Source organism: Uranotaenia lowii, chromosome 3 (genome assembly GCF_029784155.1).
Source record: "Uranotaenia lowii strain MFRU-FL chromosome 3, ASM2978415v1, whole genome shotgun sequence".
Lineage (NCBI taxonomy): Eukaryota > Metazoa > Arthropoda > Insecta > Diptera > Culicidae > Uranotaenia > Uranotaenia lowii.
Genome location: NC_073693.1, coordinates 245264413 through 245285115, shown reverse-complemented (window position 1 = coordinate 245285115; position 20703 = coordinate 245264413). Strand labels below are relative to the sequence as shown.

General features: G+C 39.7%; 3 protein-coding genes across 3 annotated transcripts in view; 1 reads left to right on the top strand and 2 right to left on the bottom strand.

The window, feature by feature from the left end:
• Window positions 1-20703, bottom strand: part of LOC129755886 (homeobox protein goosecoid-like) — a 370053-nt gene that overhangs the window by 257670 nt on the left and 91680 nt on the right. The gene's annotated exons all lie outside the window — the stretch shown is intronic.
• LOC129755889 (suppressor of fused homolog) lies at window positions 14107-15993 on the bottom strand. The gene is made up of 2 exons (XM_055752586.1): window positions 15701-15993; window positions 14107-15582 (listed from the first exon to the last, which is right to left on the bottom strand). The coding sequence occupies exons 1-2, from the start codon at window positions 15841-15843 to the stop codon at window positions 14370-14372; spliced, it is 1356 nt and encodes a 451-aa protein (XP_055608561.1). The 5' UTR covers window positions 15844-15993; the 3' UTR covers window positions 14107-14369.
• On the top strand, window positions 18599-20403 carry LOC129755888 (ATP synthase subunit beta, mitochondrial-like). Its single transcript, XM_055752585.1, has 2 exons — window positions 18599-19652; window positions 19746-20403. Exons 1-2 carry the CDS (start codon window positions 18659-18661, stop codon window positions 20276-20278), a joined length of 1527 nt encoding a protein of 508 aa, XP_055608560.1. The 5' UTR covers window positions 18599-18658; the 3' UTR covers window positions 20279-20403.

Here is a 20703-nt window from a genome sequence, read left to right as displayed (position 1 = left end):
AATATTGTAACAAGACGGTTCCTGTAGTAGTTATAAAACGTTTAGGAATAGTGTAAAAAACGTTTAGAAAATGATATCTGAAACCATAAAAAACATTGCACTTAACTTGAATTCCAAAACGACGGTCTGTTGAATATGGCGTTAAGTTATGTTACTGTTTAGAACTATTAAACCACTTGTATGGAAGAACTGTTCTGCACACAGTTAAGATAAAATCCAAAAAACGCTCATGGAAAACATACTCGGACAATCAAACTGTTTCCGTTACAGTTATTCTAAATGTTTTCTTGTAACCGAACACTTACAGTAACAGTTGTGAAACGATTTGAAATGACGTTCATTCAAACGGTTCTGGGAATCGTGCTCGAAAAGAGCACGCACACAGATGTAAAAATATGGGGATTTCGGATTTCATAATAAATTATGCCATTACATTTTATTTTATTTTATTACTTACGTTTGAGGTTGCTTTTCATCATATTTAGATATAATATATTCTTCGTTCGTAGACATCCAACCCGGCACAGGTGCTTTTGGAACGCTACCATCTGGAATTTTCGGGACTGCTCGAGAAATTTTTAATGGTAAACCAACTTGCTTTCAACGTTGAGTTCTCCTGGTTGGCCAAAGATGTGCATTCCTAGAATAACAAAACTGAAATTATGAATATCTAAATACCCCCAAGCAACATTTTAAACACCGAATAGTTTTATAAAAAAAGATAGTTGTTGTATAAGGGATTTATAAAGTATTATTTGCTTTATAACGTAATTTCTTAAGAACTCTATATGAATGCCCTTTACGATAGCTTTAAAACCACTATACAGTCTTATTATAGAACTCCTGTCAACTTTCGGTTTGGTTTTATAACCATTAATTTTTTTGGTTCAGTAGAGCACTACAAAGTAATTATAAAACCTTTTCAGAAAACCAAAACATCAAGTTTTGAAAAGTACCAAATATTCTTAAAACATGCCTCTATACACCTGTTATATAAATGACAACCATTTTTACCGAAAAATAAAAAGATGTAAAAGACGCGAAAGAAGAATGACATTTCAAATTATGAAGGTAAACAAAAAGAGTGGCAGCCATAGAAATTGATATCATTCGTTTACGATATTCTTTCCGTTTGATTTTAGAAACGAAGATGCAGATTTTTTCCGTCTTATAGCACGCAGCAATAAGGGGCCCGGAAAAGGAAGGAAATCGATTGCAGTCATTTGCAGGCAACTGCGTTCAATATAATTGATCATGAGTCTGCTTGATACTCCTCCAACAATCCAACTGGGTGGTCGAGAGTGCAACAATTTACGATCATTTTACCGCAAATCTGCTCCTATCGAATTACCTCTTCATTAGCCAACCAGCTAGGAACTAGGAACCAGAAAAAACTTACAAACTCAGCAAAATTAAACCAATAAAAAAAATTGTGATCAACGGAAACAAAAAAAATACTATTGAAACAAATTCTTTTCTTGTTTCATCACTAACCGAATATCACGAGTATTTTTATTAAAATTAAATAACTTAACACAACACATTTTGAAACTTCACAAGATGCACAAATCACACAAATCTTTTGATCCGTCATCCTGATGGGGTTTCTATCTTGCCATAACTCCTATCCGGGTTGCATCCGTTCGTCACATTCCACGCCTTTCATTAACATGTATTCGAGTTGTTTTTCTAGAAACATAATATGTACATATTATGTACTCTAAAAATTAGATTTATTTAGTTGTTGTGACAATTGAATACAATTTAAGAATATTTACCAATAAATTTATAAACTGCTATTCTCTTCCGTTGTTTTTGCCGGTTCCGACCGACCGCCTTCCGCGGACCAGGAAAGGATCTGGAATTTGAATAATGCAGCAGCTGCTGAATCCGTCTACCGGAATTAAATGTTTTATTGCACTGATAAAGTGGATCGTCAGTATTATTCGGATGACGGGAAAAGGGGAAAGGTTTTTCAATTTTGGATTGATGAAATTGCGAGCCGTGAGCAGAATTTGTTTTGTTTTGATTTCTCCAGTGACGTTTGAGGCTGCGAGATGCACTGAGTCAAGTCAGTTCCAAGTTTTGAAGATTAAAACACTAGAAAAGATCCGTGATAAGATCGTTTGGTTTTATAGTTAGATTTTACAAATCTAATAGGTTTTTCGAATGAAGCGCCATTTTATGAAGAATTAATTGAGATTTTCTAGGATTATTTTTATTTATTATTTAAAAATACATCGTTTTTCAGAAATTGGCTTGCAGTAAAGTTGTTCATAAGAATATATTGTACAAAGTTTGGACATATGGGAGTATAAGACAGATATTATACGACAGGGAATTTCTGAATGCTTTTACAAATAACTTATTATCACTATTTATTTGCCAAATTAAAGCGGCGCGCTTTTTATTTGCAAGTATTTCGTAAAATTAACCGATAAATTTTGAAGCGCAAGAACCTTATCACTGGAAATTGTGATAACGATCTAATAAACTATTTATGCTCAAATAAAAAATGTATGTTTGATTATTTTTGGATTCAGAATGTTGAAATTTTATAAAAGCCATTTCAAAACCCTTTTTTGGGAACAATTGCTTTGTGACAGAAAATTTTTCTGCAACTAGAATAGATTATCTTGAAACAGCCCTTAGAAAAACACTTTTGAGTTCTTATGGTTGTATAAGGGACTTGAAATGTTCTCTTCAGAACCTCCTGTAGGTGGGCCTTTTTACTCTTATAAGTGTTTTAAAGATGTTTTAATGGGGTTTATAAAACAAAACATTGTTTTATACCGAAGTTCTAAGGAGTTCTTCCAGTCTCTTAAAAAACTAAAATTGTTACTTGGGACCATTATCACCTGTTTTATAACCTACCGGAAGTTTATAATTCCTGATGCCGCTGGCTTTTGATTGCTTCAGCCGCGGGAATCCCAGCAGCTTGATCGCCATTATTCACCTACTTGTTGTTTACTTTTTTCACCGGTGCAGCCGGTGTGGGGCAGTGGTGCCAATTTTAGATATTTTTACGATTATTTACTTTTTATTTCCGAAAACTATACAAATCTATTAATTAAAAAAATCTTAAAAGTTTATTAGGAAATGCATTCAATATTTATGCTCAATGCTATTTCAATGGATAGGAACAGGTTTTGACAGCTCAACCGCAGTTCGCATCACGTTCGCGTGCACTATGTGATCTGTCTGACATAGTGAACGCGAAAAGTTATGAACGCGAAGAAAATAAGAATTGCCGTGGTATGCGTTAAACATGTTCCAAGGACATAGAGTTTAAATAACTATTATTGAAAACTAATTAAACGAAAGTAGAAGTGATATTTCCTAAACTCAAACAGCAATGAGTTCTACATAGTTGGGTTAATTTTTTATTTTATCTTTTTATCACCTTAAGAGATGAATAACATAATGCTCGAAAAGATCAAACCTAAAGAATCTTTGTTCGTTAAAATATATAGATGTGTGAATTTATCATATTAAAGAAACAAAAAAAAATTTTTTTTAGGAAACCGATGTATTAAACTTAGCTAAAAGCTTATTGTGGATAGCATGGTGTGGTAAAATCTAGAACAATATCATAAGCTCCTGTAGATATCTTTATGAGAAATTGTAGCTTTGTATCTAACATTTGACCACCATCCACTATAATGCTGCTAAATGTTATCGATTCAATAATCAAAATTTTAATTTATTTTTTGTCTAAAAGATTTTTTCAAAAATCTATGCTGAGATTATTTTCTCTAATCATCTGGCATCTCTGACCCGCATTTCGGTCATTTTTTACATGAGTTTGACAGACGTCATGAACGCTTTGCGTTATGGTTCGAGAACAGTTTTACGACTATTAATAAAATTAAAGTAAATCGTTAAACCATTCATTCACGTTTCCAGATACCATCACTTATTCACAATTACGTTAATTTTAAGTTCTTATCGTTGTCGAAGTAAAGTTTAAAATAATAGCTACGTTTACAGAGACAATCACCTTTTCTGAAGCCGTAGATGTATCGTAGTGACTATTTGAAATATAGTTTTTTAGTATGCGGGAAACGCTATCACTTTAAACGAAATAATTGATGGGAAATTGAAAGATGATGAGCTTGCTGTGGTGAAAGATTCTGTAAATACTGGTCGATGGAATGAACGCATAAAGAATTACTTTCCATTCCGTGCAGAACTATGTATTATAAGCGACATAGTTATGCGAAACGATAGAATTATTATAGCCCTTCGTAAACGCGTTCTAAAACTAGCGCACATTGGCCACCCTGGGATCGAGAAGACCAAACAACGACTCCGGTGCAAGGTTTGGTGGCCCAATGTTGACAAAGATGCTGAAAAAGTAGTGAAATCTTGCTTGGAGTGTCAAATTGTCAGCAATTCCGTGACCTCTGAAAATATGGCGATAAGAGAACTCCCACAAAGACCATGGCAAGTGATAGCAATGGATATGCTTGGTCCACTACCATCAGCTGAATCCATTTTGGTATTAATCGATATGCATAGTCGATATCGTTGGACGGAAGTACTACGAACAACAACTTCCGAAGACATTATCGAAAGGCTAGACAGGACGTTCATGAAAATAGGACTTCCTTCCGTCTTACTCTCAGACAACGCGTCGAATTTCTCAAGCCATCGAATGGAACAGTTCTGCAAACGATACGGTATCCAACTGAAGCACACGACACCCTATTGGCCTCAAAGTAACGGCGAGGTCGAAAGGCAGAACCGGTCAATACTAAAAGTTCTGAAGATAGCCGAACTAAACAAGACGGACTGGAAGAAGGATTTAGAAGAGGCAAACTACGTGTATTCTCTTGTACGACACCCTGCTACTGGCCTTTCACCAGCAGAGTTGGCATTCGGCAGGAAGTTCCGCGATTGGATACCTGAATTGAATACAGTCCCGAATGAAGATGGAAGCATCAGAGATCACGACATGACTTACAAACAAAATGCAAAGCTGAGATACGATTCGAAACATCGAGCTAAGTCATCCGATCTTGAACCACATGACCGTGTCTTGATGCGTAATTTGATCCCGAAGAACAAGTTGTCCCCGATGTATCTCAAGGAACCAGTTACAGTCGTCTCCAGGAAAGGAAATAGTGGTGGTTGAAACTGACAACGGAAACAAATACCGCCGGAACTCAGCTCATCTTAAAAAGCTGATCGAGGAAGACGTGGACGGAAATGAATCCCAGGACCTCTCAAGCGAATGGATGACACCGAACTTGAAGAGCGCAACGACAATTAGTTCGAGCACACCGATCAAACAAAGTGGGTCCAGAAATGCAGCCGATGGAGATGTTGGTCGTCCAAAGCGAGAAACAAAGAGACCTCTACGTTTTGAAGACTACGATTTGAACTTATCAGATATACAGTGAACAATTAACTCAGGAAAAGGGGAAATTGTTATATTCTCTGAAAGCACCTAGCAACACTGTATTAGATAGAACAGAAAATAATAAATAGTTAAACCTTAAACTGAGTAACCACGTGTTGTTTTCGTACCAGTTATTGGAGAGTTAAATCCGGGTTAAATCCGGGTTAAATCCGTATGTCCACTCCCAAAGTAGGACATAACACTTTGCATCTGACGCGCGCGACATAAGTTTAACATTTCGATTTAATTAATGAATTTCCATGCACCTTTTGAAAAAAGACTAAAATTACATCAAAAGGAGATGAAAATTACATCTTCTTCGAATCACACTTGTAAAAATTAGACTACTCGTGTTTTGGATTCAATATACTTTTTGTTTTTTTGCTGTGAAACATAAAAAGTAGCGAAATTAATTGACGTAATCTATGGAATTTTTCAAAAATAATATTTAGACCCTCATCCATTAGATTTCATTACCCTAATCAGCACTAGGAGTGTCAATTTGACACTTCAAGCTCAAATCGTTAAAACTTTTGGCTTGTTCAACCGATCTAAACAAAACTTATATCAAAAGAAACCTTGTAATGTCAGTAAAATATGTTTAGAGCATTATAAGCTACTAGTTTTCTCATTATTCAGCATGAAAGAAAAAAAAATCCGAAAAAATATGCCTCAGGAAATCTGCTGTAATTCATTTATTACACACCCAAAAAAATATTTGCCTTATGCATATGAAAGCTGAAGTTAATGTCTTTATCATGAAGCCAAGAAATATTTTTTTAAAATGTTTTTAATAAAAGGGTCTAGGTACTTTTCATTCGATTGCTAGTAAAAACTGTTTGAGCGATGGAAGAGTTTTTGAAAAAATATGACTTCAAAATTTATTAAAATTCTATTCTAAATTCTAACATTTTGCTGTCCTTAGATTTTTCAAAGTTTACTACATTGCGCGATTTTCTTACAAATTGAAATTTCATCTGTTTTTGTGGTCAACAATCAGGTTGTATCCGGATTTTCAGTGCTTATACTTTGTTTGGACCAATCAAAAGTATATTCATTGGAAAGCAAATTTAATCTACATTCTAGTGAGGTGCAACAATTGACGCTGTGAGATTTAACAAAAATATGAAAATTATAAACGTAAAATCATTCCTGAATTTCTAGAACCACAAGCAGCGCGTCCAGCAGAACCTGTTTGTTTGCTCTCCGAGTAGGTACGGTGGGTGGTGATTTGGGCAGACAGCGAAGCCGAGAGCCGAAATAATGATGCGTGTCGTGACAAGCAAACGCGAAATACTATCAATAGAAAATTTCCAACCAAGAAACACACGACACGCATCATTATTTCTTCTCTCGGCTTGGCTCTCTGTCCAAATCACCACCCACCGCGGATGTAAAATATTGAAAAAAAAAAACCAAATTGACGAAATCAAAAAGCTTATAGTATAATTCTAAAAACTACAAAGGAGACCAAAACTGAACAAGACACTGATAACATATCAAAATTATGTTGCATATGGGTTTTTGAGTTGGGCGCCAATGTTGAAGTGCTTTTGCTTCACTCCCGGCTAGCAGTGGGGGAAGAAACGCAAATCACCAAAACATTCATAAAACTACGCCACAAAATAAAACTTCGAGTAACATTACGAACATTACTATAAATATAATATAAATCGGTTGAGACACAAGAGAGATATAGTGGTTTTAAGCGGGGGGTGTCAAATAGACACTTAAGGTCTGATTAGGAAGTTTTTTGTCTGACCTTTCAGGGTGTGTCCTTAAAAAAAATAATGATGCAAAATTAAAGATTCAAGAATTTATTAAGGGTCACATGGATTTTCTATTATTTGGATGCACCCGAATAGAGTTACAAGTCGTTAAACTTCAAATTGAATCATATTGACAGTCGAAATTTTTTTTGATTGTACATAGCAGCCATTCTCCAATTTCTCGGACATCCCACATTCGCCAGGTCACGCTCCACTTGGTTTAACTACCTCCCTCGTTGCGCTTGCGTCCCTGCTCGTCTCGTTCCTACCGGATTCGTAGCAAACACCTGTTTTGCAGGACAGTCGTCCGGTATTCTCGCAACATATCTGTGTGTACTCAGCACATGTACTCAGCACACCCCTGAGTGGATGATGACGTGTGTCATGCAGCAACCCTACAGCCTACAGTATAATGCCATATTCGTTTTCATTCTGGTGGTGCACCGGTAGTGCACCAAGTGCTGTCAAAGCGTTTTTTTTATATGAAGATGACAGCAGTTGGTGCACAACCATCTTTCCACCAGATGAAAACGAATATGGCATAAGTATGTCATGACGGCCGACAAGCGTGAGCTCCGAGGTGGTTCATCCTCTTTCGTATTCCAGCCGCCGAACCGTAAGGACGCATAAAGCTACAGGCCGATCAGCACATTTGGCGAACCTGCCAGGAGGATTGTTTGATAAAAAACAATCCTTAATTTGAAGAAACAGCTGAGAGCAATTGAAACACCAAAGATCAAGACCGCTTCATCGACTAAAAAAATTGAGATTTTTTTTCCGATCAGGTTTATTCGCTGTTTGAGGTTAAAAAGACCACGTGTGTTGACGGGAGTCCACACTAGTTTTAAAAATGGCGTTCAAGGGAGTCCGCTTGGTTGTGGCATGCATTGACGGGAGTCTGCATGACTTATTGTGGTAAGCTCGAATTTGTTTGGTGATAGCGTTGACAGGAGTCCGCATGTTGTTACATGCATCGACGAAAGTCTGCATGGCATACTATTGAGTATCAAAATTTTTCTCTAGAGCGTCGACGGGAGTCCGCTAGATATCTATGTGTTGACGGGAGTCCGCATAGAGTGAGTCTTTTACTGAAGTTCACTGAAAGTGGCGCAGACGGGAGTCCGCATGAATTTATGTTGCGTGCGTGGACGGGAGTCCGCATGGTTTTTGATGTGTGCGAAGACGAGAGTCCGCATGGTTTTGATGGCGCTGACGGGAGTCCGCATATTGTTTCATGCATTGACGGGAGTCTGCATGGCATACTATTGAGAATCAAAATCCTTCTCTAGCGCGTCGACGGGAGTCCGCTAGATATATGTGTGTTGACGGGAGTCCCCATAGTGTGAGTCTTTTGCTGAAGTTCACAAAAAGTGGCGCAGACGGGAGTCCGCCTGAATTTATGTTGCGTCCGTGGACGGGAGTTCGCATGGTTTTTTATGTGTGCGAAGACGGGAGTCCGGATGGTTTTGATGGCACTGACGGGAGTCCGCACAGGTTTTAAAGGACACTAACGGAAGTCAATTTGAATTCATTGATGAGAGTCATTTATATGTTTGTCCCGTAAATAAATTTCACTGTATTAATTGGTTGTGTCAACCGGAATTGCTATCATCCAACAACTGACAACATTTATCAAAAGACACTATAATTTGCTGACTCATCATCATGCGTCGAAAGCAACGAAAAGAAAGACCACTTGGTCATGGCCTGTCTAGATTCAATCATAGTGAATTTCTTGGCTGAACGAAATGGAAAACTACACGCATAGAGTAGAATGTAGAATTTCAACTTGTAATTGCATTACAAATAAATCACAAGTTGTTGAATAACAAACTTCAGAAAGTTAAAAGTTGATCCTAGAGATTTTTTTTTTTTTTGGGAAAAGAAGATTTTTTTTAAAAAAAGATCTGAAGTGCAGTGGTACCAAAGGTTAAAAAAAACCTTGCTATTGGCTCATGATGACAGCACAGCTAGGTAAATGCGATTATTGCCCTAAGGTTGCATTCTATTTTGGAAGAACATTCTTCTTCTTCTACTTGAGCTGCTTCACGGGCAGCTCATAAGGGCCAGTGACTTTCGAAGAACATTTAATGGAAATGGAATGGGAAATGAATTAAATGTATTGTTAACGATCACAATAAGAGTGAGAAAGTATTGTCAGTCTGGAAAGAAAGGAGGGATTTCCTTTCGCAAGCAAATTGACAGATATGTACGATAAGGTCTACAAAACCCAGTAGATGACGTGTGAAGTACAAAAAAAAGCATCGTAAGAGTATTTACAAGACTACATAAGAGCTGTTAGTGGGTCTTGATGTAACTTATCAAAATCGAACATTATGAAAGTGTGTAATATCGATATGAATTATGTGATTTTCGAAACAAGTATTCTAATATAAAATCTTTTCTTTCTTGGGACGGGAAGGGAGATGTGTGTACTCAGCACACCCCTGAGTGGATGATGACGTGTGTCATGCAGCAACCCTACAGCCTACAGTATAAGTATGTCATGACGGCCGACAAGCGTGAGCTCCGAGGTGGTTCATCCTCTTTCGTATTCCAGCCGCCGAACCGTAAGGACGCATAAAGCTACAGGCCGATCAGCACAATATCCTGCCCAGCGTATCCGGCCAGCCTTCACCAACTTCTGGATACTCGTGAGCTCGTGGTTCATCCTTCGCTTCCACACTCCGTTCTCCTGCACGCCACCAAAGATGGTTCTTAACACTCGTCGCTCGAATAATCAGAGTGTTCGCAGGTCCTCTTCGAGCAATATCCATGTCTCGTGCCCGTAGAAAACAACCGGTTTAATGAGCGTGTACAGGTTACACATAGTGCGAGGGCTGAGTCTTCTCGACCGCAGTTGCTTGTGGAGTCCATAGTAAGCACGAGACTTCCGCTGATCATTCGAGACCATTTTTAAGGAACTGATGTGTTGAAGACCCATAATTAGTGTGGTTTTAGCAACTCTGACAGGTTAAAACCAAAGAGCGATCGTGATTGCCGCCATCGTCTGCAGCATATATTCCTATTTGACGGCGAACAAATCCTGTATTTCTGCGGATAGATTTTTGCCGTCTTATAAAGGGTGATACGGTCAAAATTTGGTCAAGGGAAAACGCGTGTAAATCGGTAAAATCGTTTATTTAAAAAATCAAATTAAATTTTTTTTTGACGTAGAATTACGTCTTACGGCAACGCTATAGGGGGGCAAATTGAAATTCGCGAACCGATCTCGCGTCACGAAAAACGCCTCTTTCAAAGACATCTCTCTTAAAAGACATACCAAGCCTGCTCAACGTTGATTGGCTATTCGAAAATGGAAAAAAAATTTGACGCCCCGCCCCTTCATGAGTTTTGTTATTTCCAGCCTACGAAAGGTATAAAACAAGGGGTCAACTGACGGTTTGGTTCATTGTATCAGAGAAATTGAAACTAGTGACACGGCCAGTAGCAGAGCTGACCGACAGCGGCGGAAGCAAGTTGTGTTGTGACAGCTCAGAACCTCACTAACCCACCTCACTAGCCCACCATCACACACACACTCACACACACTCACACACACACACACACACACACACACACACACACACACACACACACACACACACACACACACACACACACAGCCGCAACACCCTTACCACCTTCACCCACCACACTCCCCATCCCCACCCTTCGCTTAACACCCACCATCGCACACCACCCGCACGTAACACACCACCCGCCCATCAAATACCACCACCACCACCCATCGCACACCACAGCTCATCACACACCACCCACCCATCACACACCACCCACCCATCACACACCATCCACCCATCACACACCACCCACCCATCACACACCACCCACCCATCACACACCACTTGACACCACCCACCCACCCATCACACACCACTTGACACCACCCACCCACCCATCACACACCACCCACCCATCACGCACCACCAACACAACGCACTCGTCATCCACCTATTATAAAGAAAAGTCAAGCGCAACTCTCTTTAAGATTTTGGCCCTGAAAAGGGCCTTTTTTTGTTATTTGTAGATATGAAAACATGGTCAATCTAATAGAGAATTCGTTTTCAAGTGGTGGTGCACCGGTGCACTACCGGTAGTGCACTTTTTATCGTTTTCATGCTCGTTTTCACGATAAGTAGTGCACTGGTAGTGCACCATAAAGTGGACGGTGGAACACTCTGAAAATATTTGGTGTTGCTTGCGCTCTCACCAATACTATCATGAATTTTGAAAACACGTGCTTCCCGATGTAAACAAATATCAGCTGGTTGGTTTATTTCTATACCGCAAAAACTGCGTTCGAGATGTTTTTTTCTCTTTTTATCCCGAAGAACGGAAACTTGTTCCGGATTCAATACCAGTGTCGTTTCCAACAGAGGCAGAGAATTTCACCTGGATGGCACCTTCCAAAGCAAACAACGCTCCCAAGAAGAAATGTGTCCAGAAGGCTTGCTGCAATCGGTTCCAGGCGATGCCGAAAAAGAGCAGCAAATCAGAGTGCAAAAAGGCCAACCCAAAGATCTGGTGGAATCGCCCAAACCGAAAAGTATTTTTGTTCGGGAGGGTTCTATAAGTTGGTCTTCACAGCAAGAAGCGTTCAGCTGCATCGAAGCTACTCTACTAGCAGCAAGCTTCGAGCTGTGCCTTAGAGTGACGATGCTCGGTTGCGCCAATTCCCGGATTCCCACCCGTTGCCCTCCAAAAACGGTAGTTCGATACTACACCCGCACCCAAGATTTTTTTTTGTAATCTTAAATGGAAATAGGTACTCGAACGAAGGATTTGCGAGAAATAAACGTTCAAAATACCGGAACCTTCAAGCTGGGGTAACTGCAGTCTAGCAGCAGCAAACATAGACCGCCCAGAATCAGCCGGTATTGCAGTTCATCAGAGCCAGAGGCGAATCTACTAAGCAAAATAAATCTGAAATCTTAACAATTCAACATAATACATATATTCATGCTAAAATTTTCATATTGTTTAAAAGACAATGATCAACTAAAGTAAATTTCATTTCAATTTTCGAAGTAAAACGAAAACAAAATACCAGCGTAATGGATTTTTGACAGCTTGATGTTTTTTGTTGACACTGCCGATTTCACGCACACCTACAAAGGAGAGTGCAAAACTCGATTCATGCTCGTTTTCAGCGTGGATGGTGCAAAACTTTCGGGTGGTGAAAACGAATACGGTATAACGCTTCCTCGGGAATCTCATGTTTAAGCAACAGTTTAAGCTAGTGATTGCTATGTGATCTTAAGGGAAATGAAAACATGATACTGATTCCAATCCAACGAGACGCATGAGACTAAAAACAGTTTGAGAGCTTTTGCCCTGAGTCAAGCGTTTAGATCAAAGCAGTCATTGTAGGCTTTTCTCGCAAGCGTTTGATACAAAGCTCATGTGTTTATCACATTATTTGCATAACTGCCGGGCGCATAATTTCGACGACATCGGCCTTGTTTCTGCTTATACTTATATTTAATTCGCCTTTTGTTATGCAGTTGAAAAAGCTGCATACTATCTTTATGGGTCGATTTAGACCATTAATAGTTATTAAAACGACAATTTATGGAAGAATGATTTTTTTCGAAGTTAAGTTCCTTTAAAAAATTCGACATACTTTATTCTAGAATGCTTATTTGAAACGAAAAACACATTGACTCGGGATAGGCTGTAGTAATTCTACGTGAACTTCTCGGTCGTTTCATATATACAACCACTGTAACTTTTTCAAGTTAAATTAGTATGAAATTCAGGAAAAATATTCAGTTAGACTTCCGCTTTTCCAAATCCGAATTGCCGGGCCTTACGCTTAACCCCTGCCATCAGATTTTGTACAGCCACCTTGTCCACCTTCTTCGCCGCAGAGAGCCAATTTGCCTTGAACTGCTGCTCGTCCTTAGCAGTTTTTTTTTGGTCTTCTTTAGGTTCCGCTTGACAATAGCCCAGTATTTCTCAATTGGGCGGAGCTCTGGCGTGTTGGGATTTCTTGGTTGACAGTCCCGGAAGCTATGAAAATGCTGCTTTTCAAGCCACAGGTACAGATGGCTTGCCAAACCAGATATTTTTTCGCGAATTTTGACAGTTTCATGTGCTTGAAAATATCTGCTACCTTTCCCCTTCCTTTTGCCGTATAAAACTCCTGTCCCGAAAGCTGCTTGTAGTCGGCTTTGACGTAGGTTTCGTCGTCCATTACCACGCAGTCAAACTTCGTGAGCATCGTCGTGTACAGCCTCCGGGATCGCGCTTTGGCCGTCGTACTCGATGCACGGTTGTAAACGATACACCCAGCTTATTTGCGGCATCTCGGAGAGAGAGGGTAGGGTTTCGCTTGAAACTACCGGCAACTCTCTTTGTCGTCTCAGCGGCTTCCGGTTTTCGATTTCCCGAACCAGACTTCCTGGCTGTCGACAAACGTTCCCCAAATACTTTAATTACATTTGTAACGGTTGATTTGGCAACTTTTAGCGATTTTGCCAGCTTTGCGTGCGAGTAGCTCGGATTTTCGCAATGCGCGAGCAAAATTTTGATACGCTGCTCTTCTTCCTTGGACGGCATTTTGACAACTGAAGAGTGAATTCCAAAATCAAAATAGGAGCAACATTCTACACACACACCTTCAAAATGAGGGGTGTTCAGGTTTTTTAAATGCAAAATTGAAAGAAATACGTCAAGTTGATATTGACCAAGTTTTGACCGTATCACCCTTTAATCTTGTGTCTGTTTTTATTCTGGATTTCAGTTTGATGGTATTTTTGGATTGATGGTCCTAATATTCGGCGATACCCAAGAAGACCCATATCACATAGAAAAGAACTTTCTTTCTTAATTAAACTCACCACTTAAAATACAATATAATATTATTTTATAAAAAATGTCATTCGTACAAACGGATTTTTTTAAAATAAAGAAAAAAAATTGAAAAGGTTAATGGGTGCTGGATGTTTTCAGGTCGAATATATGTAAATACATGAAAAAATAGTCTTGTTTGCTTCAAATTACATTTGTTAGAAAAATGAGATTCTATTTACCTAATACCTAATTTATTAATTTCTAACTATAAAAAAGGCACTCAAATTTTTGATTACTTATTAAAAGTTATTTGTCTAAAATACTTTCGTTGGAAGCCAAGTAAATGAATGTTTAAAATGCTTACTTTGGTAGCATTCTCATGCTAGAATAGGACCCTGTTGATTCAACAACTCTGGAGCAGGATTATCAATGATGAATTTTAAATTATGCTCCGACCATTCGTAAGTTAGAGGAATTTTAAGATTATCAGCACTTTTGTGGAGTCCGGAAAAGGCATCCAGCATTTTCGGCATCAGCGAATTCGGAATCAGAATCTGCACCCAGTTGCCGAGCACACCGTATGGCGTTTCTTTATTAACAATTGTACCGGTTACTGATTCTGCCACGAATGTGACCGCCATGTTTTGTGCCTTGAACGTAAAATGTCGCCCATGACGGATGCGATCTTTGATTGCTAGCACTAGGAATTTGGCCGCATAGGGCGCCAGCGTTAGTTCGATTCCATCCAAGGGTAACACTCTTGAAGGAACTTGCGAATGGTGGAAGGGATTAATCATGTCTGAAGAGTTCGAATGCTCCAGGCCCTCGTTAAATTCTTTCTTAATTTCAATATTACAAGAAGAAATGCTTTTTGTGATTTCATCTTCGGGATCGATTTCCTTTTTAACAGTCACATTTTTAGAAAGTTCTTTAAAGGTGAAGTCTGCACCGACCCCTGCCAAATCGGACCCTTCCTTTTCTAAATCAAGCTCCAACTGCTTCAACGTTTCGGGAAATAGTTCGAAGACACTTTTTGCGCGGGCCATGTTTGTTATCAACCATTGACCTCCTGTTAAAGGTTCTTTCTGGAGGATGTTAAGGACACCCTTACCATTCCACCGAGAAGCCTGTTCTAGTTCTTCATTGCTAACCCCAACAATTTGCAAGAAATCGACCCAACCGAAAGGAGTCTCCGTGCGAGACATTTGAGGATCCTCGGCAATAAGCATGTGCTGGATAGAAGATGTCTTACCATCAAGAGAACGACGCCATGGAATGTTGTCTCCGGTGTAGAGTCTGTTTCCTGACTGGAACACATATTTGGCCAATGCTTGCAGTAAATTTGCGGGCCATGTTGGTGGTCGCTCGTCGGCATCGCCCGATGTTTTCAGCAATCGAAACGTCAGTTCGAATCCCATTCCCGATCGTGGTTCAGGACCACCAACCGTATCGGGTAGATGTACCCTTCCGTCACCGTGTAGATCCGACAATCCGAAGCTGATGTAATGCCAATGAGGCGGAACGTTCTGCTCTGGATTGCCAGGATTGTGATACATGCTTATGTAGTCTAAAGGGTCCTGTCCTCCAAGCCTATAATCAAGTAGGAGAGCCAGTTTTAATTAGGAATATTTTTTTAATTGGACAATTGAAGAGAGATCAGAGTAATAAGGAATGTTAAGGTATAAAGGATCTTTAGAAAAATACATACCAATATTTGAGTACAGTCGTCACTTGCAGTGGATTGGTCTGATCCGGGTATATTTTCAAACATTGCTCGATAAGCTTCTGCAAACCTCTGGGAACCATCCGTCGTTTCAGCGGACTGTCTTTGTCGTTATTCATTGAGGTCATTCTTGATTGTTATGAGAAACTTAACTGAACCCAAAATTAACGCAATATATGCGGTAAATGGAAACCAAAACAATTCAACCCAAACAAAAATGGAGTAGGTATCCGCGGGGTATCGGTATGTAAACAGGGTTAACAGGATATATAAACAGCAGCTGGAGCAGACCAAAGAAGGAAGAGTAAAAAAGGAAAGAGTAAAGAAATTTTCTTCTTTATGGCGTTCCTCTTGCTAGCAATAACGTCTGAAATAGGAACATCGGAAAATGAGCTTAACAAATCATGGGCGTACATTCTTTTTGAATTCAAATATGGGAAGAAAAGCTCCGCACCATTATTCAATAGAGCACCTGAATCCGTGGTCTATTTTCGGGTCGTGATCTATAATCAGAACTTAACAAATTGTACACAATTATAGTTTCCAATAAAACGAGGTTTTTCAAATATTTTTTTTTATTTGGAAACAAAAATATTGCTAGTTTCATTGTTTGTTAAATTTTTTTTTTTTATTGCGTTTAAATAGCTCGGGGAGCTGACGCTGGAAAGGAAAATTAGAATAGTTGGAGAAGAAAATTTAAAGTTTAGAGAAGGCAGCGTAGAATAGTAAGCGATCTTGAGACGTTGGTTAGACCATCAAGCACTTCATTATATCCATGGAATATGGATAAAATGCAGTTCAAGATAATAAACCAACCTCTCCCGATACCAGTTGGAGGAAGGACAAGGGTGGGTTCGAGACTGGCCTCTACATACTCCCCAAGCATCTACATACTACTTTTATGGGCGCATTGAAAATATTAAAAATAAAAGGAACGATCTCACCAAGTTACAGGACACCATCTTTAGCTGAATTTTGGTTAGATCCTAAGGCTGACAACCATGTCATGCGAAAGCCAACGTCTGGGTCCCATGATGTTAGGGGATGGCTTGAAGGTTTGCTCAACGTCATCATTGGACCAAATGATTTGTCGGTAGTACATGCCACGATACATGAAAAGATAACAGAAAAAAAAAGAAAAGAGAAAAAAAAAAGAATTTTAGTTCATATCATCTATCAATATTTAAGAAGAAGCCTAGCTTAAACTTATAATAAACCGAGCTCAAATTAATAGTAGAAATAAGCTACATTATTCCTGTCATACCATAGAACCATACTATTTTACTAAAATATGGATGTGAGAGCCTGTTTTGCTTTTTGGCTTGCTCCAAACTAATAAAAATTCTAGCTTAAATTAAAAGTAGAAGTAAGCTACCTTATTCCTATCATAACATCACAAAATCATGCGAATTTACCAAAATATGGATATAAGAGCCTATCTTACCGTTTGAGCATCGCCCTACCCTACCTGCCTCACATAGTTGAATGCCTGCTTTGAATGAGATTTAAAAATTGTCAAGACTGTTTGCTTTGAACTATTTATAATACTATCAAAAAAACTCAGGAGACAGGTCCGTTTCACAAACCTTAAACCACAAAACACCATTTCCATGCAATTAGCCCCCAGTGATTGAAAAAAGCTAGATTTAAGAATAAGCCATCGTAATTCATAAACCGCAAATACACATCCACTGGAGCATTGGGGAGGAATATGGTCTTTAAATATGTTAACCTACTCCTTTCTAACTTTCCAACTATTTGAATATATCTGAAGAGAAAAAAAAACTCCACCTCCGAATGATCTGAAAAATAGAAAAGAACATTAAGAAAAATAGAAAAGAACATTAAAATAACAATAAAAGGTCAAACAATCATTTCTGATCGGACCAGATTGACCATGTGATTGAGCTTTAGTTAAAAGCCGTGGGACCGGCATCTAGGGGTTCCGTTTCACTTATGGTCGGAAGTGATCCGTTGATGCCTATAACAACGCTGAATTGTGATACTCTCACTATTCTATATTTAATGTTATACGTCAAGGTATACCCATTTATATCAAAGTGATATAAATGAGCACTCAATCACGCCCACGGTAGTTTCATTGTTTGTTAAATTAAGTTAAAAAAAATTTAACTGTAGTTTTTGCCTTTTTTGGTTAGAGAAGTTGTTTCATGTTGAAATAATGTTTTTATCTAAATGAAAAATAAATTATTCTAAACTCTTTTATGTCCTGATAAGGACTGGTTGTTATTGTGATGTCATGGTAGCCTTTCGCCTTACCACCCTTTTTGGCTGCTTTTACCGGGGACAGCTTGGGTTGACTTACAAGCCTTTTTGATGGAGGTAATGGCCACCAAGAAACGATTCGTTGAGTTCTTACAACGTCTTGTCTTGATAGACGCCAGCAACATTTCGTTGTCCAAGAAATGAGTAGAAAATCCATTTTCACTCCTCTCAGCAGGGGAGCATCATCTTCATCCCCGACAGCAACTTAGCCTATAGTTTCTTTACCACGTACCATGCCGATCTTACATAAAAAAATAAGTTTCATGGAATGATTGGTGATATATAAGCAAAATTTTAAGTAGAACCTGGAACTTATGGACCATATCCGATACATGAATATGGATTTCAACCTTCAATATTTAAAATCTGTTCAAAAATCAAGACAAAATATATGTCTGGGCAATATCTGGACGAAGGATCAAAAGTCTGTGTTTTACAGAAAATCAGGGCACTGGCAAACTAGACAGATATAAATACACATGCAGACTTATTTTTCAAAATGCTCTGATTTTTTCGATTTTTTATCCCCATTACCTGGCATCTTTGGTTATGCATCAAATTTCATCCCGTGCAGCAAAACCTTTCAACAGGGTCGCACAGTGTGTTATGTAATGCGAATAGAAGAAAAAAATTCAACACCGTGACACAGTCGCCGAAATGTTGTCTTCGTTGAGAAATGTGCTTAAAATAAATCCCCGGTTCCAGGCCGACTTTGCCGGCCAATTCGTCCGGAGCTATGCTGCTAAAACCGCGACCAAGGCAGCTGCTGGAGCCGGAGGCCGTGTGGTAGCCGTTATCGGTGCCGTCGTGGATGTGCAGTTCGATGAGAACCTACCACCGATCCTGAATGCATTGGAAGTTCAAGACCGGTCCCAGCGATTGGTGTTGGAAGTTGCTCAGCATTTGGGTGAGAACACCGTGCGTACGATTGCCATGGACGGTACTGAGGGGTTGGTTCGTGGACAACGTGTTTCAGATACGGGATCACCAATCCGTATTCCGGTGGGAGCCGAAACTCTGGGTCGTATCATCAATGTGATTGGAGAACCGATCGATGAGAGGGGTCCTATTCAGACTAACTTATCGGCGCCAATCCATGCTGAAGCTCCCGAGTTCATCGAGATGAGCGTTGAACAGGAGATCCTGGTAACCGGAATTAAGGTGGTCGATTTATTGGCTCCTTACGCTAAGGGTGGCAAGATTGGGCTGTTCGGTGGCGCTGGTGTTGGTAAAACTGTACTGATTATGGAGCTTATCAATAACGTTGCCAAAGCCCATGGTGGCTATTCCGTGTTTGCTGGGGTTGGAGAGCGAACACGTGAAGGAAACGATCTGTACAATGAGATGATTGAAGGCGGAGTTATTTCGTTGAAGGATAAGACCTCCAAAGTCGCCTTGGTCTATGGACAGATGAACGAACCACCAGGCGCCCGTGCTCGTGTGGCGTTGACAGGATTGACCGTTGCCGAATATTTCCGTGACCAGGAAGGACAAGATGTGCTATTGTTCATTGATAACATTTTCCGATTCACTCAAGCTGGTTCTGAAGTATCAGCTCTACTGGGCCGTATTCCGTCTGCTGTAGGTTATCAGCCTACGCTGGCCACCGACATGGGTAGCATGCAGGAGCGAATCACCACAACAACGAAGGGTAAGTGTTGAGACCACACAAAACTAAATGTCAATCATGCTCCGTGTACCAATCTAATATTGAACGCTTCCAAATTTTGTATTATTTCTTCAGGTTCCATCACATCGGTGCAAGCTATCTATGTACCTGCGGACGATTTGACTGATCCGGCACCAGCCACCACTTTCGCTCATTTGGACGCCACCACTGTGCTGTCTCGGGCTATTGCCGAACTAGGCATTTACCCGGCCGTCGATCCTCTGGATTCCACTTCCCGTATCATGGACCCGAACATCATCGGTGCCGAGCACTATAACATTGCGCGTGGAGTTCAGAAGATTCTACAGGACTACAAATCGTTACAGGACATCATCGCTATCCTGGGTATGGACGAACTGTCCGAGGAAGACAAACTGACTGTAGCTCGGGCCCGGAAAATTCAGCGCTTCCTATCTCAGCCCTTCCAGGTGGCTGAAGTATTCACCGGCCATGCCGGCAAGCTAGTTCCTTTGGAGGAAACCATAAAGGGTTTCACCAAGATCCTGCAGGGTGAGCTGGATCATTTACCGGAGGTTGCTTTCTATATGGTTGGCCCGATTGAGGAGGTGGTTGAAAAGGCCGAACGCCTGGCAAAGGAGGCAGCTTAAGTATTTGGCTAGAAGATGAACGTGCGGGTTTTTGATTTGCATTAATTAATATAATCATATGTAACGAAGTATCTACGAAGTATAGGTAAGCTTAAAGACGAATACAATTGAAACTTAACCATAAATATCTTAACGTTTTCTCTTTCAATGATTTTTTGAATAACCGATCCTTTGAATTTCATTAAAAATATGAAAATTAACAATTTCCCGCATTTTTCTCGCTTTATGTCTGTTATGCTTCCCTCGCAGAGATTTCACTGCGACACAGCTCGTTTACAACTCTCAGCGTTCAAAGTTAGAGATTGTCTACGCCTTGACATGAACCTGGGGCAAGAGAAGATCGCTTGTTGTGCCGATTCCTCCGTATCTACGCTCTTCATATTCCCTATTTTGCTCATTCAGGTCTAAAAACCACGGCATTAGCC